Source organism: Panthera leo, chromosome D1 (assembly GCF_018350215.1).
Source record: "Panthera leo isolate Ple1 chromosome D1, P.leo_Ple1_pat1.1, whole genome shotgun sequence".
Classification (NCBI taxonomy): Eukaryota; Metazoa; Chordata; class Mammalia; order Carnivora; family Felidae; genus Panthera; species Panthera leo.
Window position 1 is genome coordinate 53,072,620 of NC_056688.1, and position 17,087 is coordinate 53,089,706.

The window sequence follows — 17,087 nt, forward strand, 5'->3', positions numbered from 1 at the left end:
GATGTCCGTTTAGAGCAAAAAGGTCCAATGGGGAAAAGAAAAAAAAGTGATATCAGGAGCTTCCCACCAATCAGACACCCTGGCAACACCCAGGCAAATGGGGCTGACACTGTGGCTTCCCCAGGTGCTGATGGTGTCCCTGTTGAGGCTTGTAGGTCTGGACGTGAGGGAGTTCTCAGATTGCCATGGTGGCCAGGGTCAGCCTAGCTGGAAGGACACTTTTGTGTAGTGGAAGGAAGGGGACTCATGGAAGTGTGATAGAATAGAAAAACTCCAGTTTTAGAGCCTAACAGACCTGGGTTCAGATCCGGGCTTTGTTACCGCCTCAGTGACCTTGAAGGAGGTTCTGAACCTTAGTTTTCTCATCTGTCAGATGGGGATTGGTTGGCCAATTAAATAAACAAATGTATATCAGATGCACCAGGCTCTGGAGTGAGCAAAACAGCTAAAGCACCTGCTCTCATGGAGCTTACTTATTAGTGGGAGAAAACAGACAATTATCAAGTAGTTGTTTAATTATCTGGTCATGATACATGTGAATTGGTTATTTATACTCTGACTCATTTCCAAAAAAGGTTGGAAACAAGAATAACATCTCAGGCCGTGTGACCATGTAATGAGATAGTGTGTGCTAAGTGCTTAGCCACATGTTACATTGTTTTTCATTTCACAAAATCTTTTTTTTTTTAATTTTTTAATGTTTTTATTTATTTTTGAGGGGGGGGGAGGGGCAGACAGCATGGGAGACACAGAATCCCCAGCAGGCTCCAGGCTCTGAGCTGTCAGACAGAGCCCCATGCGGGGCTCGAACTCACAAACTGTGAGATCATGACCTAAGCCAAAGTCAGACGTTCAACCGACGGAGCCACCCAGGCGCCCCCACAAATTCTTTTTTTTTTTTAATGTTTTATTTATTTTTGAGAGAGCGAGCGAATCTGAATGCGGGACTGGAATCCACCAACCGTGAGATCATGACCTGAACTGAAGTCTGAGGCTTAGCCAACTGAGCCAACCAGAAGCCCCGTTTCACGAATTCTTAAGGAGCCCCAGCTCCGTGTCAGGCCCTATCCCAGCTGGGGACATGATGGGAACAAACACATGATTCCTATCTAGGGAGGCTGCTGAAATCAGTGCCCTCTGGTCTTTGTTTTCAACTTCCTTGATACCCATTACTGGAGGGGAGGCTGAAGCCTCTTCCTGGCGGCTAGGCGGAGTAGCAGAAAGAGGATTCATCCTCAGAGGGCCCGGGTGCAAGTCCCCCCCTGCTACTGATCTCTTTGTGGCTGTGGAGCCCTCCCCTCTCCAAGTCTGAAGTCCCTCGTCCACAGCATCGCAGGGCGAATCCGAGGCCGGGATGGATTCGGGTATTGCCTTTGCCTCCTGGGGCCCGGGCTCAACCCTCTCTTTGGTTTCCCGGCTGCAGACCACTCAGCCCTGAGTGCGGCGAGGACCCTGTTCGTGGATGTGGAGGAGCGCGGGCCGGAGGCCATGGACGTGAAGGAGAGGAAGCCGTACCGCTCGCTGACCCGGCGCCGCGACGCCGAGCGCCGCTACACCAGCTCGTCCGCGGACAGCGAGGAGGGCAAGGCTCCACAGAAGTCCTACAGCTCCAGCGAGACCCTGAAGGCCTACGACCAGGACGCCCGCCTGGCCTACGGCGGCCGAGTCAAGGACATGGTGCCGCAAGAGGCCGAGGAGTTCTGCCACGCAGGTGAGGGCGCCCGGGGCCGGGCTGGGGGGGGAGGGGCAGCTGTGCACCTGGGTGCGTGCGCAGGTGAGCAGGCAGCTGGCGGGAGGACGCGGGCCAACACCAGGTCTCGGCTATTCTGGCTCCCAGATCTGGTCAGAGCCTGCCTGTAATTCACGCTTAGTTAAGTTCATCTTCGTGGGCACCCGGTCCGCGGGCATAAAGAGCTGGTTACGAGCTGGGCTCCGGGCCAGACTAACTGGGGTTGCGTTCAGAACCGCCACCAGCTCTCTGGGAGGCCTCAGTCACCATCTGTTAGATGGGCTGCACTGAATTGTGGGCTGGAGGGGCATGTTGTAAGTGGTAAGCATGCTAACATCAAGTGCGGAGTAAGTCAGTTATTCGTTTTATTACTCGTCATATATGTATCCATTCAACAGACGTATTACCTTCTTTGCCTCGAGCATTGTCCCGGTCTATCAAAGCGTTGCTCCTGAAATAGACCTAAAGTCTTGGTAATTGGATAATATCTTGGCACCTGACTCCTCTCCTTCAGTTCCGGCCTACACTAGTCACCAGAGCCTGTCCATCCTACTCCAAAGTAACTTTCAAATCCATCCCTCTTCTTCATCCACTCTGCCGCTGTCCTCTCTCTCTCCGGGAAGGTTGACCACAGCCCCCCTTCACCCAGTGCTGCCACCTCTGGGCCATTCTCTGCACTGCACCTAGAGTGAAGCTGGGAATGACTCCCCCTTGTCCATAACGTGAGCTCCTTAAGCTGGCATAAGGGACTTTCCCCAACTCCGTTTTTCTTCCTGGACTATTTTGTCCCCCGCCTCTCCACACCCTGCCACCCATGCTCCAACCCTCAGACCTACTCATTATTCCCACACTTGCCGTGTTTGTTCCTTACCCTGGTGCTGCAGTGATTCCTATTTTTCTGCCTGCAGACCCTTGAGCCCTCTGTGATGCCTGACGGGCTGCTACCAGTCGCTGATTCTGCCCTACCCGCTTCCCTTCCACAGCCAGGGTTAGCCAGGCAGCGTGCTGTGTAGTTCATATACATTCCGGCACTGTTATCTAATCCATACAACAACCCCGAGCTGAATCCTTTGCCCCAGATCACAGAGGTAAGAGGAGCTGGTCTCAAACATGTATACCCTCATATAGCCTGACACCCACCTGGCCTCTCCCACAGGCCTGAATCCACATGAAAGCTGGCCTGTTTGTAATGCTGCCTCTCAGGCTCAAGAGGAACGATCTTTAGCTCTTTTCCAGCTTGTGCTTAAGAGCTCAGACTGGCAACTGACCGATCTTGATGTGAATTCTGGATCTGCCTTTTTTATTGCCCTCAGCTTCTTCACCTGGGGAATGGGTTAACAGTGATCCTAATCGTAGGATGGTCATGAGGATTAATCAGGATTGTAAATAAAGTACTTGACACAGTGCCTGGTGTGGAGCAGATGCTTCAAAGATTCTGCCTACCACTCATTGCCTTCTCTGGGTCTCAGTGAGGAGAAGGGACAAAAGGATATCAAAACTTTCTTCCAGCTCTGTCCTGCCCATGCCTGATAGAGCTCAGTGAGCCCTGACTGGCCCAGCTTGGCCTGGATGCCACCCTAGCACAGGAGGCTGCAGAGAGGAACCCCCTCTTGTCTTTATAAAAATTAAGAATCAGGGACGCCTGGATGGCTCAGTCGGTTAAGCATCCGACTTCGACTCAGGTCATGATCTCGCAGTCTGTGGATTTGAGCCCCGCGTTGGGCTCTGTGATGACAGCTCAGAGCCTGGGGCCTGCTTTGGATTCTGTATCTCCCTCTCTCTCTGCCCCTCCCCTGCTCATGTCTCTCTCTGTCTCTCTCAAAAATAATAAATAAACATTACAAATTTTAAATAAGAATCATTCCCATTTCGTAGGCAGACATGGCCATGACAGTTTAGAGAGTACTCCCCCACCCATTACCTCCCGAGATCCTTAAAAATTCTGTGAGGCTAGCAGGTCATAGATTATCACCCCCACTTTAAGGACAAGAACATTGTGGTTTAGGTGATTGCAGCAGCCCAAGATCACACAAGTCGAGGTTGAGCAGGGTGATATGTCAGCCTGTGTCCTGGGATCCTCATGAAAGACGCCAAAAGGCCATAAAGTCAACAGATCATAAGGACTTCCCACATTTGGGGAAATAAATCTCCTAAGCTCACACTTCAGAGGGGCTGAGCTGGCTCCAAGGGATCGCTGAGCCCTCAGAGTCAGCCATCACATTGCACTTCTCCGTCCACAGATCTCTCAACTCACTCACATTCACGCTGCCTCTGGCTGCTTAAAAGGGTATATAGGGCAAGCCACATGGAAACTGATGCAGCCTGGGCTGTTTATTTCACATTCTTCTGATGTGTGACTGGCTTTCCTTGAGAGGTCCAGCCCATCAGGGCAGGAGCATGAGCTGGGACGGAGGCAGGGGACAAGACAGGGGTGGAGAAGGGAGATCAGAGAGAGGTAAATGGGGCAAGCATGAGCTGGGATGGAGGCAGGGGACAAGACAGGGGTGGAGAAGGGAGATCAGAGAGAGGTAAATGGGGCAAGCAGTGAGTATGGTGTGCAGAGAGGATGGAAAGCAGACAGGGGATTTGGTCTCCAATGTGGAGTTTCTTCTACTTAGAAGGAGGGCACAGGGGGAGGGCAGACCGGAGGATGGCACATAGGGGATATTCAAAATATTTGACATCGGTCTGACCCATATCCTGACCAACCAGAATGTCTGCCTGGCCACTGAGCAGAGCCCAGAGGTCCCTGCTGTGCCACATCATGGGGAGGCTGGGGGTTGTTTATGGGGAGGGGTGGAGGCCAGGGGCACTGGGTGGGCCCGGACATCAGTTGCCAGCCAGTATAGAACTATTTCATGACCTTAACCTCATATTAAGGCTGGAGCAACATGAACCACCTGAGCCACAGGATTGGGGCACCCTGCCTCCACTGCAGCTCTTATTTTCCCAGCGGCCCCACTGGTCCCTCCTCCCCCACTCCTTCCCTCTCTTTATCCATCCCCCAAAGTACTGCCGGAGGGTGTCTGCCTGTTTTCTTGAAACCTACAGAACATGCACCCTGTGTCAGTACAGAGGTCTGGGCCCAGAGCTGACCGGGACGCTCGGGAGCACAGGGCTTCTTTGCAGAGTGATGCACACCATGGTGGTAGGGGCTCTCCCTGCTGGCTCCCCTCCTGTTCTCTGGCAGGTCCTGGCCTTGCAAGGCTTTCCCAGTGAGCCCTGGCCCTGGTTGCAGGAATCCTTCAAAGCTCAGGCATCTATGCTCCCCTCTTTACTCCTTTCTCCAAGTTCACTCTCATCTGCAAACCTGTCCTCTGAGCTCCCACCTTCTGCCTGTGTGTTCCCAGAACATTCTCCGTGGATCTCCCCTCTTTGGACTTCTACCTGTCATCGTGTATTTGGTTGTAGCTCCCTCACTTGCCTGGAAAGCCAGGCACCACGCCCTGCTCATTGCTGTTTGTCTGTAAACCCAAGGCCAGTTGGAATTGGCTTAAATGTGGGAGCTACCTGATTATAAACCCAGAGAAGTGGTTTAATTGGAATGGGACCGTTAATGCCTCTGTCCACCCCTTCTTCTTCATCCCCCAAACACTCATGGGAATATTAGAAATACGCAGGAAGCCGTCCTTGAACAGATGTTGAGCCAACATTCAGGTGCAACATGGAGGCTGTGTTTTTCTTGGAAGTTACCATTCCCTTTGTTGCTCAAATGCTAATCCCCCAGTGAACTCCCCTCACCCACCTCTTCACTGACCTCAGTCCTGGATGTTTCCAGGCCTCCCCGAGCCCTCAAGACTTCTCCGCAATCCAGCTCTGTGTGCTTGGTTCCTTGGACTGCTCCAAAGCCTGCAGATCCCCGCCATGGTCCCAGCCCTGCCTAGCATGAGGAAGCCCGTGGTGTTGCTTGGGGCCCCCTTTTCTCTGCCAGTCACCATCTTCATTGTCGTGTTCTAGGCTTTCCCGACTTGACCAGAAAGGACCTTCTGGTCCCAGGGCAGCCATCTGCGTCTCATCAACTAGGCGTCCACTCGGCTCAGGAGTGCTCCTTTCTGGCAAGTCCTCTCTCGATCAGAAGAAGAGACCTAACGCTCAATTTAACAGACATCTCCTGAGCCTCTACTGAGTCCCACATTTTGTTCTAGGTGCAGGGATTTAGGAATGAGCATGACAGGTTCCCTGCCCCTGCTGAAGTCATCACCAGCAGAAGGGTCAGGCCTTTGGTTCTACTGTGCAGGATGACTAGGGCCAAGGACTCTCAGAATGGGCTTGAATACAGGAAGAAGCAAGGACTCCCGCCCAGGGTGTAGGTATTAGGGGAGACCTCACAAAGGGGCCATGTGCGTTGGGCCTTAAAGGAAGTGGAGGAGGTGGGCTGATGGGGGAGGGGCAGAAGGAGCCGTTTCGGCAGTGGGGCACGTGGGCAGAACACCACACAGGCTCACCAGACAACAGTGAATCCTGGGGTGGGTGGCCTGGTTTCTGGTGGGGAGACCCCTGCTCAGGAGACCCTAACCAAGCTTACCTGCACTTCCTCCCAGGAGCCAACTTCACCCTGCGCGAGCTAGGGCTGGGAGAGGTGACGCCCCCTCATGGCACCCTGTACCGGACAGACATAGGCCTCCCACACTGCGGCTACTCCATGGGGGCCAGCTCTGATGCCGACGTTGAGGCCGACACTGTACTGTCCCCTGAGCATCCCGTGCGGCTCTGGGGCCGGAGCACACGGTCGGGGCGCAGCTCCTGCCTGTCCAGCCGGGCCAACTCCAACCTCACGCTCACCGACACTGAGCACGAGAACACCGAGACCGGTGAGTGGCCACCTTGGCCTGTGCCAGGTGCTGGGGTTTTAATTACAATATTGATTTTCTGCTCCATCGCTTGGGGCTCGGATAAAGTTGGTGAAAAATCGCTTTGCTCTCAGTGGTCAAAAGTCAGAGCCTTTTGCACGGTCACACAAAACACCTACCCACTGGTGACACAGCAGAGATTGGGTCACTGCTCTTTGTTTTCGGGATTTCAGATTGGGAGGTGCCTCAGGCACAGGGTTATTACTTGCAAGGTGCCTGTGGCGGGGGCAGGGGGGGCAGCGGTAACGGATCTCCAGCAGCTTGTTCTCTGTTGCATCAGCCATGTCTGGTCCTTCCTGAATCCCTCTCCGTCTCCAGCCTCCAGGTGCTCAGCAGTCCTGGGGGGTCTCCACCGGGGGCGCCCTCCCCCCCGTATTTCAGGCTGGTCAGAGGATGGCCTTGAACAAAAACTGTCATGTTGGGGTAACTCAAAGCCTGAGGGTTTGCTCCAGCTTTCCCCCGATCTCATGTGCAGATCTGGGGACGTGCAGGTTCTGGGCTCGATCACACCCTCACCTCTGCACCCCTTCCTCCAAGGCCCAAGAGATGTTGTGGGAGAAAAAGATGGCAGCTCGTTCACATGTCTCCTTGGTACAGGGGAAGGGCGGGAACCCGGTTTCAGAATTTCCCTCCTTACTTTTGGGACCTCCTTGGCAGATGTCTGAGGGGCTCTGGGTTAGTTGCAGCCCTGCGGTCTCCCTTCTCCGGTGCTTTGTGCCCAGCCACACTCTGGGCAGCTTTGTGGACCCGGGCCAGAACTGAGGAGGCCGCTGCTGGGTCTGGCAGCACAGCCTTGGGGAGGGGAGTGGAGACAGGGACAGCCCCTCTGCCCAGGGGAGCGGGGAGGTTTTTTGTGTCTCAGAAGTCCAGGAAGGGGATGTGCTAGTGCTTCCATACCAGGGTGGGAAGGGCAATGGGAGTGAAAACTGGAAAGGCCGAGCCAGGCACCAGTGCCCCCTACTGGTTTCCAGCTCCGAGTGCAGGATCCTCCTAATTCCTGTGCAGGCTTCCCCAGAGGCGTGTGTTGGGGAGGAGGGCGAGGGTGGAGACCAGGTCAGAGGTGAAGGCTTCGGCAGGTTAATCTCTGAAAAGGATGCTCTAGCTAGGTTAGACACAACAGAGTCCCAGATTTGAGTCGGGCAGGAGACCAGGTAAGGTCAGGGTCAGGTGGGAAATTTATTTCCTTAAAGAGTCAGGTGCAGCAGAGTTCCAAATATCCATTCCACCAGCCCTCCCAGAGAGCTCGGAAGTTTTCCTGTGGGAGCCTGTGCACCTGTCTGAGGGGTGAGGGAGCAGCAGTGCCTGGATACTGGCTTGGCCTTGGCACCCTCCCTTGCCCTGTGAGGAGGACAATGACCTCAGCACCGAGGGAGATCCCCCTCTCTGCAGTGACAAGCCATCCACCTTCCCACCTTCCCAGCTTCCCACCAAGGCCCAAGCCAAGGCAGCAGCCCCTTTGCCCCCCACTCTCGCCATGCACTGAACAAGAGCTTGGATTTGATATGAAAGGCCTTTACAGAGAAAATGGTCTCTGATCAGGAGACAGGGAGCTTCAGTTCCATTACTGACCCGGAGTGTGGCACCGGATAAGTTGGATTCTTTCTCTGGACCTCTGTTTCCTTTTCCTCATCTGTGAAATAAGTAGTTTTAAACAAAATCAGCATTTCCTGTATCTGAGAATGTTAATAGTTCTTAGGGTGGGGTGGGGATGACAGCCGGAAAGTGCCCTGTGGTCAAATAATGTAGGAAACACTATGTTGTTTTAAGCCAATTTCTTTGCTGCAGGACTTCTCAGAGCCTTTAATCTATTAACGTGCCTGCTAATGGGTAAACCACCTAGGAGAGACATACGCAGCATCCCCCAAATTGATGTGAGCATGGAACACTTTGCTCTCAGAGCGTCTGATGGGTTCGGTGTTCTAATGAACACTTTTGGGGAAGAGCTGAGCTGAAGGACCCACAAGCCCTTCTAGATCTGGGATTCTGTGATCTGAAGTGCTTGTGTCAAGATGGAGGCTCACAAGAAGAAAATGATAATATGATAATAGCAACGTTAGCAGTCAGCAGCTGCTGCTAACCAGCGGCCCCCAAGCAGTGCTGATGCTTTAGTTCTAGGATCTCATTTCCCCCCAGGAACACTGCTTTGAGGTAGGTTGTATCATCCCCATTGCGCAGAATAAGGAGACTATGGCACTGAGAGGTTAAGATACCTGCAGAAGTCACATCACTAGCAAGACAGGATTTGAACTCAGGCCTTTATGACTCTAAGATCTTTGTTCTTGTAGCCCTAGTGACTGTGAATTTCCTCTGCAGCGAAGTACTTAGGTTGTTTGCTCTTTTGCAGGCTTCTGGCCGTGGTGACAAATGATCATTTTTCCACAAAGTCATGACAGAGTGAGGTGCACGCCGCCCACATTATTGTATATTCCCTGAGAGCTGAATTAGAGCTGAATCAAGCCTCTGTTGGGTGATAATGACATGGTCGAGGAGCCTCAAGAGCTTCAGCCTTTGATAACAGGGAAGGGAAATTGATAACGGGGACAGGAAATGGCTGCCTGCTTCCCCTGGCCGGGCCACCTCTTCCTTCTCTTCCGATGGTCTGTTTCAACACTGGCTGCCGCACTCAAGCCTCGCTGTGCTCGAGGAAGACAGGCAGGCGAAGGAGGTGGACAGGTGACTCTAACAGAGATCCCCTGACCTCCGCAGCCCTTCCAGGCCTGGACTCCCCAAGCCCAGACACCCACAGCTGCCCACGTGCTTGTCCACTTGCCCCTAGGTGGAAAGCTACGCTAACAGCTTTGTTATCCTCGGGTCTAAATAGTGACAGTGAATCATACTGACAGTGCGTGAGCCGTAGGAATGGCTCCCTTTTGTCTACTGATGAAGTTGACAGTGCTATTGTGTGCCCCGTTGTCTCCCCAACTTACAGCTGAGGACCGGGGCTCTGGGAATGAAGGGGGAAGAGCTGACACCAGGCCCTACCCAGGAGTCTGGTTCTGTCCTGTCTGCTCTCCCTCCCTTCTCCATGCCCCTCCCATCTCCTTCTCCCTCCTCTGCCCTCCTCTCTCTGTCTCACATTCATCCCCTCCCCTAGTTCTCCTTCTTTGATGAGAACTTGGGTCTTGCCACCAGAACGGGACCCTATCGCACTGGGTACATTAGCCAGACACCTCAGAGTGTGACCACTTTCCAGAAGTGCAGGGGAGCCATACGGAGGGCCTATCATGTGTCAAGCCACTGCTCATGCGTGATTGCCTTTAATCCTCATGAGAGTGTCATGGCATTCCCGTTTCCCAGATGGGGAAACTGAGGCTCCAAAAAGTCTCCTGGCGGAGACTGTGAAGCTGGGAAGTCAGCAGGTCACCAAAGCTTGGGTGGGAACTCAGATCTTTCAGTCCCATAATCTGAGCTCCTTGCCCACCTCCATTTGAATCAGCGAGTGTTAGACCCTCAGTTGAGGCCACCAAAAATACGTGACCACGTTCTCAGAGATCTTTACCAAATGTGAAATGCAGAGTAACTCCAGCAACTTCCAGCCACAGGAAGGAACATCAACTCTGCCTACCCACCCAGCCTCGCATTAGTCAATAGTAATTGTCAACAGTATTGATAGTGGTGGAGGGTTTTGCTGAGGTCATGGCGATGCTGCATGCAGCTGCCATCAATAATAACTTTTATGGGGTCCATTAAAGCCAGTTTCTGCCCCTGAAGGTTAATGTCAGCAGCTTTTATGTCACTGCTTAATATCCAAAATAAATACAGAATTGACTGGGTAATGTAAACACAAATTTTCTGCACCACGGCCGTCAGGCAGAGCCAGCCCTCGGGCCTCCTCTGCTGAGTGGGGCCAGCAGGCTAGGGGACGGCATGGAGAAGTTGGCACCAGGCCAGGCACACAGTTGGCATCAATAAATGTTTTTAGAAAGCAAAGGTTGCGATTCGAGCTCCGTTCCCAACTGCTGGGTCAGTCTGACAACAACGTCTCTGTTGTAGATGCATATTGTAATTCGCTCTATACCTATCCCAAGCTCCCTCAGTGTGCTGGGCATGATTCTGGAGTCAGGAGTCTAGATGAATAGCAGGGAGGTGGAGATAGGATGACCTTGGGTCTCTGTCTACAGCGGAGGTATAGCAGGCACTGTTGCAGGGTTGAAAGAGCAGCAGTTCTGGAGTCTAATGAGGAGCTCTGCTCTCCTCTCCTGATTGTGCCCTGTCCAGCTCTGAAACCTTGGGCAAGACCCCTCGGCTCCCCAAGCCACGGCTTCCTCATTTCTAAGACAATGTGGCGGTGGTTACCAGGGGCCAAGAGAGCAGGGAATGGGGAGTTAGGGTTTAATGGATGCGGAGTTTCAGGTAGGGATGCTGTAAAAGTTCTGCAGATGAATAGGTGACGGTCACACAACAATGTGAATGTACTTCATGCTCTGGATTGTACTGGTTTAAAGGGTTATGTATGTTGGGGCGCCTGGGTGGCTTCAGTCGGTTAAGTGTCTGACTTCGGCTCAGGTCATGATCTCACGGTCCGTGGGTTCGAGCCCCGCGTCGGGCTCTGTGTCTCCCTCTCTCTGCCCCTCCCCCACTCACGTTCTGTCTCTCTCTGTCTCAAAAATAAATAAACATTAAAAAAAAGGGTTATGTATGTTTTACCACAATAATTAAAAGAAAACAGAATCAGCATGTCTTCTTTCCTTGATGCGTTACTATGAGCCTACGCTATACCTGTGAAGCATGCAGTCTGTGTTGGTCCTTAACTGATGCTGCCTATTGATATTAATTTTCTAAGGAGCTGTGGAATGATGGTAAAAGTAGCCATTGGTCTTACCCTGAGGGTGCAAAGGCTCATTCCTTCATCTCACTCTTGTTATGCACGTGGGCTTGAAGGCCAAGTAGGATTTCACTGAGCATGAGGGATCTGAGAGAGGCATTCCCGGTAGAGAAAATTGCACCAGGCGAGGCTTAGAGGCATGTGAAGAGGCAGGCGGGGGGCGGGGGGTGGTCTGGGGAATAGTGAGAATTTACCCTGTGCTTTAATCCCAGAGGCACATTGAGAAATGCATTTAGAAAAGAAATGATGAACAGAATCACAGTTACCCCAAAAGTATCAAGCAGCCTGGGTGTCAAAAGGGAAATTATTGGTTAACCTAATTAGGCAGCCAAATTGCTTATTCAGAGTCAGAAGATTAGGGGAGCATCTCCAAAGCACAGTGAGAAAGAAGCTCATTACCAATTTAACTCAATTTATCCTCTACCCTCCATAGCCCCATGCTCATGAGACTTGGTTTAAAAAATCTATAAGCATATCTATCATTAATTCCCTGAGAGGCCAGAAACTGCAGCTACCCAGCCATTGTGTGCATAAGGCTCCATCTTCTAAGGTAGGAAGCCAGGCTCCCTCAGCCTGAGAAGTTGGACAGCTGGGTTTGACTGCACTTCTGCCTCATGAGCTGCCCATACTCCCTTTCAGGAACACGGAGGAGTTCGGGAATTCGACTCTCCACCTGGGCAGCTATCCATGGACAATGAGTGCTCTAAGGCCCCAACTTCCAAAAAAGGATTAGAAACAGCCTTATTAGAGAACCCGAGAACCCGAGAATCTGAGAATCCAGGAGCTAGAAGGAACATAGAGACAACAAGCCCATTAACTCTTAGCCTTTCCTCAATTTCCAGCCGAGGAAACTGAGATTCAGAGAGGTGACTTGCTGAAGGTTGCACAGCTAGTAAATGGCAGAACCAGGGTCTGAGTCCACATCCGCCTCTCCCCAATACCCGTGATCTTTCCTAGCCACTGCACTCCACAGTTTGTTCTGTTTTATAGAAACATGTTTCTATTAGGTCAACGTGTACAATATATATATATAATCTAGGAGGTGATTCTAGCTGTTTTCAGAACATAATGTTCTTTGTCAATGTGAGAAGCTTGCAGAAAAGAAACTGAATCTATAACCTGTTAGAGTTGATGTGGAGCTAGAGATCATACCAGGCCACTCTCAGGTTGTGACCTGCTGGACAAAAGACATTTAGAGTAGGGATCATAGAGGTTTAAGAGAAAAATTCCAACCAGAAGGTATCTGAGAAGGTTTTATGGAAGAAGTGCTGGCCACTGGGCTTTGAGGGGTGGAAAAGACTAACAGGTGAAAAGGGGGAAGAAAGGGCGTTGTCTGTAGACAAGGCATGAAGGTGGACAAGTAAAAGGTGTGTCCCATGAAGTTAGAAGACAGGAGTGTAACTGAGAATATGGGAAGGGGATGTGTTCGGAGGGGATGTTGGAGAGTGAGCAGGATCCTGTCATTTAACAACTATTTATTGAGCACCTACTATGTTCCAGTTACTGTTTTAGGTCTTGGGGTCCCAGCATGGTCGATACAGATGAAACCACCCACTGCTCAGTGGGGAGACTGATGATAAACAAGTGTAAAAACTAAATGCTGGGGCGCCTGGGTGGCTCAGTTGGTTAAGTGGCCGACTTCAGCTCAGGTCATGATCTCGCGGTCCGTGAGTTTGAGCCCCGCGTCGGGCTCTGTGCTGACAGCTCAGAGCCTAGAGCCTGTTTCAGATTCTGTGTCTCCCTCTCTCTGACCCTCCCCTGTTCATGCTCTGTCTCTCCGTGTCTCAAAAATAAATAAAACATTAAAAAAAATTTAAAAACTAAATGCTGCAGGATGTTATGAAAAAGGGGAGAGGGAATTCCAGGGTGAGAGCAAGGTTGCGGTTCTAAACATGGTGGCCAAAGAAGGCTTCACTGAGAAGGTGGCGTTTGAGGTAGGCATGGGAGTAAGTGGTGAGGACATCTGGAAGGAAAGCAATCCTGGCAGAAGGGTGGGCAGGTTCAAAAGCCTTGAGGCAGAAGCGTATCTGGCTTGTGTGATAAGTAGCAATGAGACCAGTATGGCCGGGGTTGGGGAGATGTCAAAGAGGTGATGTGGGCAGGCCATTGCATGAGCAGTCACAGGAGGGTCCTGAGCTGAGGAGCGACAGGTTCTGATTGATGCTAAGACAGGAGCATTCTGGAAGCTCTGTTGAGAGTAGACTCTAGTGGGCCATGTCAACGTAGGAGGCTATTGCTATAATCCAGAGAGAGAGGATGGGGGCTAAGACAAAGAGGAAGCGTGGAGGCAGTGAAGACCGTATCTGGCCCTGGAGAAGGGAACAAGCCACCTCTTCCCTGGTCCCTCCAGGGCCTCGTAGCAGCGAGGAAGACCTCCATACTCAGATTCTGTGACCGAGATGGGCTCCCGGGTACTCTCAGGGGAGGGACACATTTGACCCTTCTCCTAGCCTCACAGCTCCTTTGGCCCAGCAGCCGGGTCCTTGAGCACCGGCCTGTCCTGTGCCGCACCCCGTGCTCTCTCATGGCCGTGGCTATGAGCCAACCCCCCTGCCCGTCCCTCATCCCACCCTCCGACCCGCAGCTGACCTTGCTGCCTGACTCCCACTCCCAGCCTTGCCTGACCTCCCACATGAGACTCTTGGCACCATCTTGTGTTGTTATTATCTTAGCTTCCCTTCAGCTGTATTTCCATAAAACCCTTCCTTCTGGCCGGGTGCCTCAAACTGCCTTGGTGAAGTGTGACACAGGGCCTCCTCTCCGTACCTTCACGTCTGCTAGAATTGCCTAGGATCTGGAAGCCAGTATCTGACAGCCACGAACAGTGTTGCTCTTGGGAGTTCCTTGTAAGGGGACTTTAAGGAGTCCTGGCCCAGTTTCAATGCTCCCCAGTCCGCGAGGCACTGGCGAGCTTCATTGCTCTCCCTGGTGGGCAGAACATGCTAATACAATTCCGCACTGGGAAGAGGAAAAGCAAGATAGGGAGAGTCAAAGCTATGCTAAATTAAGATACATTGCATTCTCGAAACTAGGTTAGGACCCGCCGTGTGCAGAGAGGTACAGCAAACCACAGTTTTGCTTTCAATTTGAGCCAACACGATTCTCAACTCATTGGAAGCAATGATGTGCACAGTGACAAACTTCCTACCAGAAGACGTTTTCCAGGCACCTTTTTTTCCCCATCAATAAGCCCAGCTCTGTCCCGGGAGAATGGATCCTGGGCCTGTTTCAACTGCATCTAATCCAGGATGACTTCAGGGGGGAAGGGAGTAACTGGTGGTGGGGAAAGAGCTCCCTTACCCACGGGAGCCTCGTTCCAGTGCCAGGGTGTGTGGAGTCCAGGGACAAACCTGGTTTCAGTTTTAGCCTCTGTCACCAGTCCCAGTGTGACCCTGAGCAAGCCACTCCTCCTCTCCAGGTATTAGTTTTCCCGTCAACCAGATGAGGTTATTGGAATCTCGGGCAGCAAGATGACTTGGAAGGAGAATGGGCTTTGGGGTTGAACTCAGAATCCCAGCTTAGCCACTCAGGAATTGGGTGATTTTTGTGCAACCTACTGGATCTCACCGGGCCTCGGTTTCTTCATCTGCATTGTGGCAATGAACATGTGCCTACCTCCTAAAGTTGTAACGAGGCTGAAAGGTGACTGTGCACACGGAGGGGTCAATACTGTGTTTTCCAAACTGGGTCATGACCAATCCCGAAATAAAGGCTGTGGCTCAGCACAATCATTTGAAATAGTATTAGCAAAGAGAACCGAGAGGAGCAGAATAGAGTTCATAGCACATAGTGAGGAAAGTCAGTTTGTGAATTTTTATTTTAATTATGCTTTACACGCAGCACCTGCACTAGGTCAACTAGGTCATCACCTACAATGTGTTTCTTACTGAGGGGTTCAGTTAGAAAAAAAGAAAGTTTAACACTAAAAAACGGTACCTGGCACATAGCAGGACTTTGTGCACGTCAATTCCTTTCCTTCAAGAACCCCTTAGGTTGAAGATTCCACAATCCATGATGTCACAGTCTTGTCCAAAAACTGTTGACATCGGTACTTCTAAGGCCCCCTTACTGAGAATGAGTATAGATTTGTCAGGGCCTCAAGATTCAGTAGAAGGAGGCTGGGCTCTGGGATCAGATCGACTCGCCCATCGTCACATGGCGTGCATGATGATAGAGCCGGCATCCCTGGTTTGTAGACCCCAGCCATCTCTCCTATGAGAATGGCCAGTGGGGTGACTAACATGCCCTAGGGTAACTGTGAGCTGTGAAGACAGCAGGAAAGGCACCCCCCAGACAGGAAGAGCTGACTCAGGAAGATACAGGGGACTGGAAGAGCCATCCCTGCGTTCACCTAACCAGCTGAATCTCTCTACTCAGCACAAAGGCAACCGGAGAGGGACCTGGGCACATCTACATGCGCACCACAGGCAGCTAGCGTGTTAAGTCAAATTTGCCTTCCCCCGACCCGGGGATGCTTGTTACAAATTTAATTACACCCTAATCAACGCAAACAGATTGACTACAGTATAGCAATGGCTTTCTTTCCTTTGACTTTGGGCCAGAGAGAAGCATGTGGAACATGTGAAAGTGTGCGGAAGGGCTCCTGGGAGTTCATGTGAGCCTGATACATGAAGCGTAGTGCAGAGAGGTTAATAGTGCTTACTCACAGGATGTGGATCCAGACTCCAGGCAAACCCCACAACATACCTCTTCAGGGGAGAGGTCTCAGAGAAAGCCAGGCCCTCCCCTACACTCTTCCCAAAGTGGCAGGGAGCCACTCAACTCCCAAGAGGTTGCTCCCAACCTCTTCTGATGGCAGGGAGCAGCAATGGTGAAGATAAGGAGCATTCAGCCAGCAGTCAGAAGCCTCAGGTCTGACACCCGGCCGTGTGCACTGTTCAGGACATAGCAAACAGTTTGTCCTGGCTGAGCCGGTGGGGATTAAGAGGAGATGAGGCCAGAGAGAAAGACTGGGTCCCATCATGGCAGAGGACAGCTGAAAACTGCTGGCTCAAGAGCTCAGCCTTTCCCCTGAAGGTCGTAGGGAACCACACAAAAGGTTTAAGCAAGGAGAGGTCAAAGGGGGCAAATGCTTTCCCTGATCGAGGTGAGGACGTCAACCAACAGGACAGAGTTTGTTCTTCCCATTCTGCTGTGATGAAATTGCCCCTCGCGCCACTGTGCGTGGGGTGGTGTCCTAAATTCACATGCTGAAGCTCTCACCCCTAGTGTGATGGTAGGTAATTAGGTTTAGATGAGGTTGTGAAGGTGGCACCCTCATGACGGGATTAGTGCCTTTAGAGGAAGAGGGAGACGTGGCTGTCTCCATGCACGTGCAGGGAGGAAAATCCACGTGAGCACGTAGCAGGAAGGCAGCCATCTGCAAGCCAGGAAGAGAGTTCTCACCAGAACCTAACCATGCTGGCACCCCCCAGAGCTGTGAGAAAATGTATTTCTGTTGTCGAAGCCAGGCTGTGGTATTTTGTTATGGCAGCCCAAGCTGACTAAGACAGGCTTCGAAAGCTTAAGTAACTTGCCAGCCAGGAAGTCACAAAGCTGATGCCTAACACAGGGCTGTTGAAATCCAAAGCTCTTACCCCTGCCGGTGCTGCCTCGGGGAGACAGAAGTGCAAAACTATTCGAGGGGATGAGTGCCAACGGTTTTCTGAGTTAAAAAGGTGCC

At 51.8% G+C, this 17,087-nt stretch overlaps 1 protein-coding gene across 1 annotated transcript in view; it reads left to right on the forward strand.

Annotated features, from left to right (window-relative positions):
• The window catches only part of TENM4 (teneurin transmembrane protein 4), a 598,010-nt gene that overhangs the window by 212,696 nt on the left and 368,227 nt on the right, over positions 1-17,087 (forward strand). Inside the window, exons 4-5 of the mRNA XM_042904074.1 lie at positions 1,424-1,711; positions 6,271-6,540. Of these exons, the coding sequence (XP_042760008.1) occupies positions 1,424-1,711; positions 6,271-6,540 (558 nt within the window). The remainder of the gene's footprint in view (positions 1-1,423; positions 1,712-6,270; positions 6,541-17,087) is intronic.